General features: G+C 36.9%; 1 protein-coding gene across 1 annotated transcript; it reads right to left on the minus strand.

Moving 5' to 3' along the window:
* Positions 1-2,995: 2,995 nt before the first annotated feature.
* Positions 2,996-3,955, minus strand: LOC101422799 (olfactory receptor 8D2-like). The gene has a single exon (XM_004469316.3). It carries the CDS (start codon positions 3,953-3,955, stop codon positions 2,996-2,998), a length of 960 nt encoding a protein of 319 aa, XP_004469373.2.
* Positions 3,956-4,212: the final 257 nt, after the last annotated feature.

The raw sequence follows: 4,212 nt of genomic DNA on the forward strand, positions 1-4,212 counted from the left end.
TAATTATATCCCCAAAGTGGAGATAACACCAACATCCATCACCAGGTAAATCAATGAACATATTATGGCATATCCATATAGTAGAATACTACTTCAACAATAAAAATGAATGAAGTATTGAATCAGAAACATGGGTGAATCTCAAAATAATCATGCGGAATAAAATAGTACCATACAAATAGTACTTAATTTATGATTTAATTTGTATAAAATTTTTGTATTAAAAAAAAAGAAACGAATCTTTAACAATAGAAAACAGATAAGTGGTTGCCCGAGAGGTGGGGAGCATGGAAGCCTGCAGGGAGGGCACTACCAAGGGGCATGAAGAAACATTTGGGGATGGTGGTTACGTTCACTATATTGATTGTGGTGATGATTTCACGGGTGTATACATTGTTCAACAGTCATCATATTGTACAATTTCAGTTTGTTGTGTACTGATTATACACCAGTAAATACATTAAAATATATGGAGGAAGGAGGGAGGGAGAGAGGGAGGGAGGGAGGAAAGAACAGAGAGAAAGAAAGAGAGAAGAAAGGAAGGGAGAAGAGAGTGAGGGACAGAGGGAGGGAGAAGAGGCAGGGGGAAGGGAGGAAAGAAAGAAAGAAAAAGGAAAGAAAAGAAAGAAACAGGAAGAGAGGGAGGGAGGAAGGAAGGAAGGAAGGAAGGAAGGAAGGAAGGAAGGGAGGGAAGGAGGGAGGGAGGGAGGGAGGGAGGGAGGGAGGGAGGGAGGGAGGGAAGAAAGGAAAGAGGAGAGGAAGCACGGGAGTTGAGCTAGATTAGTTCCTCCTTTCAAACTCAGTTTTCAGATTGTCGACTCTCTTTTTTACAGGAACTATTTAGAGTTGAGTGAGATCACTGGACAGGAATGTTACTATGTAAGTCTCGCCACAGAAAATAATGTGGCTCAGATAATGAAGTTCCCTTTTTGGTGGTGGAGGCTTGGAGAGGAACAGCTAGAAGCTAATACCTTGAATGAATGAAAATTTTCAGTAACATAATTAAATATTCTTTAAATCATGCCTGCAAGAACTTAGTCTTTATACATGAAGGCCATTTCCTCAAGGTCATATTTTCTATATAGTGTTTGTAAGGGAAATCTAGTCTTCCAAAGCATGCATTATTTTCAAGGTTTGAACCTTTTTCACTTATTCTTCCTCACACAGAATTCTTCTATAAGAATCTAAGTTTTTAAAAAATATGGAAATGTATGGGTACTTATGTGTTGTTTGCATGTACTATATATAACTGATTTGCATAGATCAAGTAATACAGACATGTTTGCAATCTACTTTATGTTAATATTTATTCTCATATAAAATAAGTTTTAAAGTACATTATAGGTTTTTTCACCTCATTTGTGTTGTGGTAACTCATAACTGGAAAATAAAAACAATCCCATAATTCTGCTATTAAGCATTAAAACTTCCTTTTAATACAGGATTATAAATTTCAACCTCTTAAATTTTGCTGAAGTTCCTCTTTGGTTGTTACCTTTACATATTAGAGCTATTAGAATAATATACCTCTTTTGTACAAATTATTTATCTAGTTAGCTAATATTATCCTTGATGAAGTCTAATATTAACATGTATTTGTTGGGCCTACACCTGTAAGTGTTATGTATGAGAACACTGAGAACTGCGAATGCCATAGGAAGAAAGTAAAAATGAATGGAATTGAAGAAACTTCAATCCTATCTCAACATCTCATTAGAAAATGTGATTACAATGTACATCACAGATCTTTGCCACGTTTATTCTGCCTGAGATAGTTATAACCTTTCTTCCACATAATGGAAATATAAGAAACAGGATTCTGAAAGGAGGCCAGGCATTTTGTGGTAGACACATGTCTGTGCTGGCACTAGTATAGACAGCAGAATAGCCTTCCTGGTAAGCAGAGTTAACTTAGACTTTCCTGAGCAGCATTCGCAGGATTTGATGGGAAAGAGAGGCAAATCACTCTGGTCCTGCTTGAAATTTACTCTCCTTTCTTAGGTTGGTAAAATGGTAATTACGGAAAGTCAGCAAGGGGAAAGTAAATAGGACAGTTTGTGGTAGAAACTATCACCATCTTTTCTATCCATAGAGAAAGCACATAGGTAGAAGGTGGTTTATGATTAAGCCAAAATTGGCCAGGGCATGTTGGGGAAAAGACTTTAGGGCCTATCACATTTCTAAATGATGTGCTTGAGAAAAAGGAAATAAAGTTTGGAAGTGGAATAAAGGAAGTGAAGAAGAGAATTAGATACATCTATAGGATCATGCCCATAGTTTCAGTATCCTGAGATTTCCAAGGGAAATCTATCACTTAAGAAGTTGAATTTTTATAAGACAGAATCAATAATTACATGAGTTTTTCTAGCGGATGACTCTTCCTTTCAGCATGCAGTTTCACTGGCGTACTATACATTGTTACTAATTTCTTCTTTCATTTTCATGAAGGATCATTAATTTGAGAATGTTATTTTCCAAGAGAAAGATACATGGCAGAAGTAAAAGAAGCAGTATTCAAGTATATTTGAAGCAAATATACAATTGTTCTTGGATTTACCCCATGATCAAGGATTAATATTATTTTCTGTCATAGCCTAGTCTAATACCACTTACCCTGAGTGTCACTTAGCTAGTTATCAGCAGCAAAAAGGGAAGATGCAATTTACCCTAACTAAAAGAAAAAAATCGATACCAGTTTCTTATAACATGGGAACAGGATAAGACCTTGCAGATTCCCTTGGAAAGAATTCATAAAACTGAACACATTTGGGCTTCATTAAGAACTTCCTGAATCAAAATATCATGGAAGAGTTTACCCAGGGAATAGGTATGTGTTTCTCTGTGTGTCAGTTCTGTACATATGTGTGCACGTTTCGATAAAAGCAGTAATATTTGGTAACTGTGGTGAAGGGAGAGGAAATCGTTTGTTAATTTTAAGAAACATAAAATTAGTTTAGTTCCAAGAAAAGAAAGATAGAAACTATCAGCATCATCTTTAATGGTCCTGAACACTCCCCTGGGGAGGTCCATACCTCATTCCAATGACTCTTCTCAACTCATGCTTTACATCCTTATTCCTCAAGCTGTAGATCAAGGGGTTCAGCATGGGGATTACTGTGGTGTAGAACACAGAGGCCACCTTCTCCTGTGCCATGTTGCTGCTGGATGATGGCTTAAAATACATGAATGTGATGGATCCATAAAAGACCCCAACAGCTGTGAGATGAGAACCACAGGTACTAAAGGCTTTGGACCTGCCTTCAGTTGAGGGTATTCGAAGGATGTTGATGAAAATGAAGACATAAGAGATGATGATGACCAGAATTGTTACCAATGCATTAATTCCACCTATAAGTATTACTAGAAGCTCACTGATGTAGGTACTGGAGCAGGAGAGCTTTAGGAGAGGAAGAATGTCACAGAAGTAATGTTGGATGACATTATCTTCACAGAAGGAAAGCCTAATCATGGATGTAGTGTGGGCCACAGTTCCAAAAGTGGATATGCTATAGACCCCAGTCACCAGTATGCAGCAGACCTTATGGGACATGGTGACATGGTAGAGCAATGGATTACAGATAGCTACATATCTATCATATGCCATAGCGGTCAGCATATAGCACTCACCAATAGCAAAAACACAATAGAAAAAAAGCTGTGTCATGCATCCAGGATAGGAAATAACATTTTGCTCCAACACAAAATTTCCCAGCAGTTTGGGGGTAACAACTGAAGAATAAAATAAATCTAGGAATGATAAATTGCCAAGGAAAAAGTACATGGGGGAGTGGAGTTTGGAACTGAAAGTGATTATGAGGACCAAACCGAGATTTGCCAGTACAGTGACCACATAGATCCCTAGGAAAAGGAGGAAGAGGGGTAGCTGAAGTTCTGGTTGATCTGTCAATCCCTTGAGGACAAACTCAGTCACCATGGAATAATTTTGTCTGGCCATTTCCTTCAGGAAACAGATTATGAAACTAGAAAAAGAAATATCACAGAAAGTGAGAAAGTTATTTTTCCATTATTTACCCTTGTTTTAATGTTGTGATAGGAAAAAAATCAGAATTGATAATTGAACTAAAACATTTTAATGGTTGCCAATAATAAGCATATGAATTATATATGTCATGTCAGTATTGTGTTATATTTAGTCAAAGAATATTATTGGGTATACAGAATAAAAGAGTAAATGCAATGTGGACTTTAACA

This window comes from Dasypus novemcinctus, chromosome 27, assembly GCF_030445035.2.
Source record: "Dasypus novemcinctus isolate mDasNov1 chromosome 27, mDasNov1.1.hap2, whole genome shotgun sequence".
In the NCBI taxonomy this organism is placed as follows: Eukaryota; Metazoa; Chordata; class Mammalia; order Cingulata; family Dasypodidae; genus Dasypus; species Dasypus novemcinctus.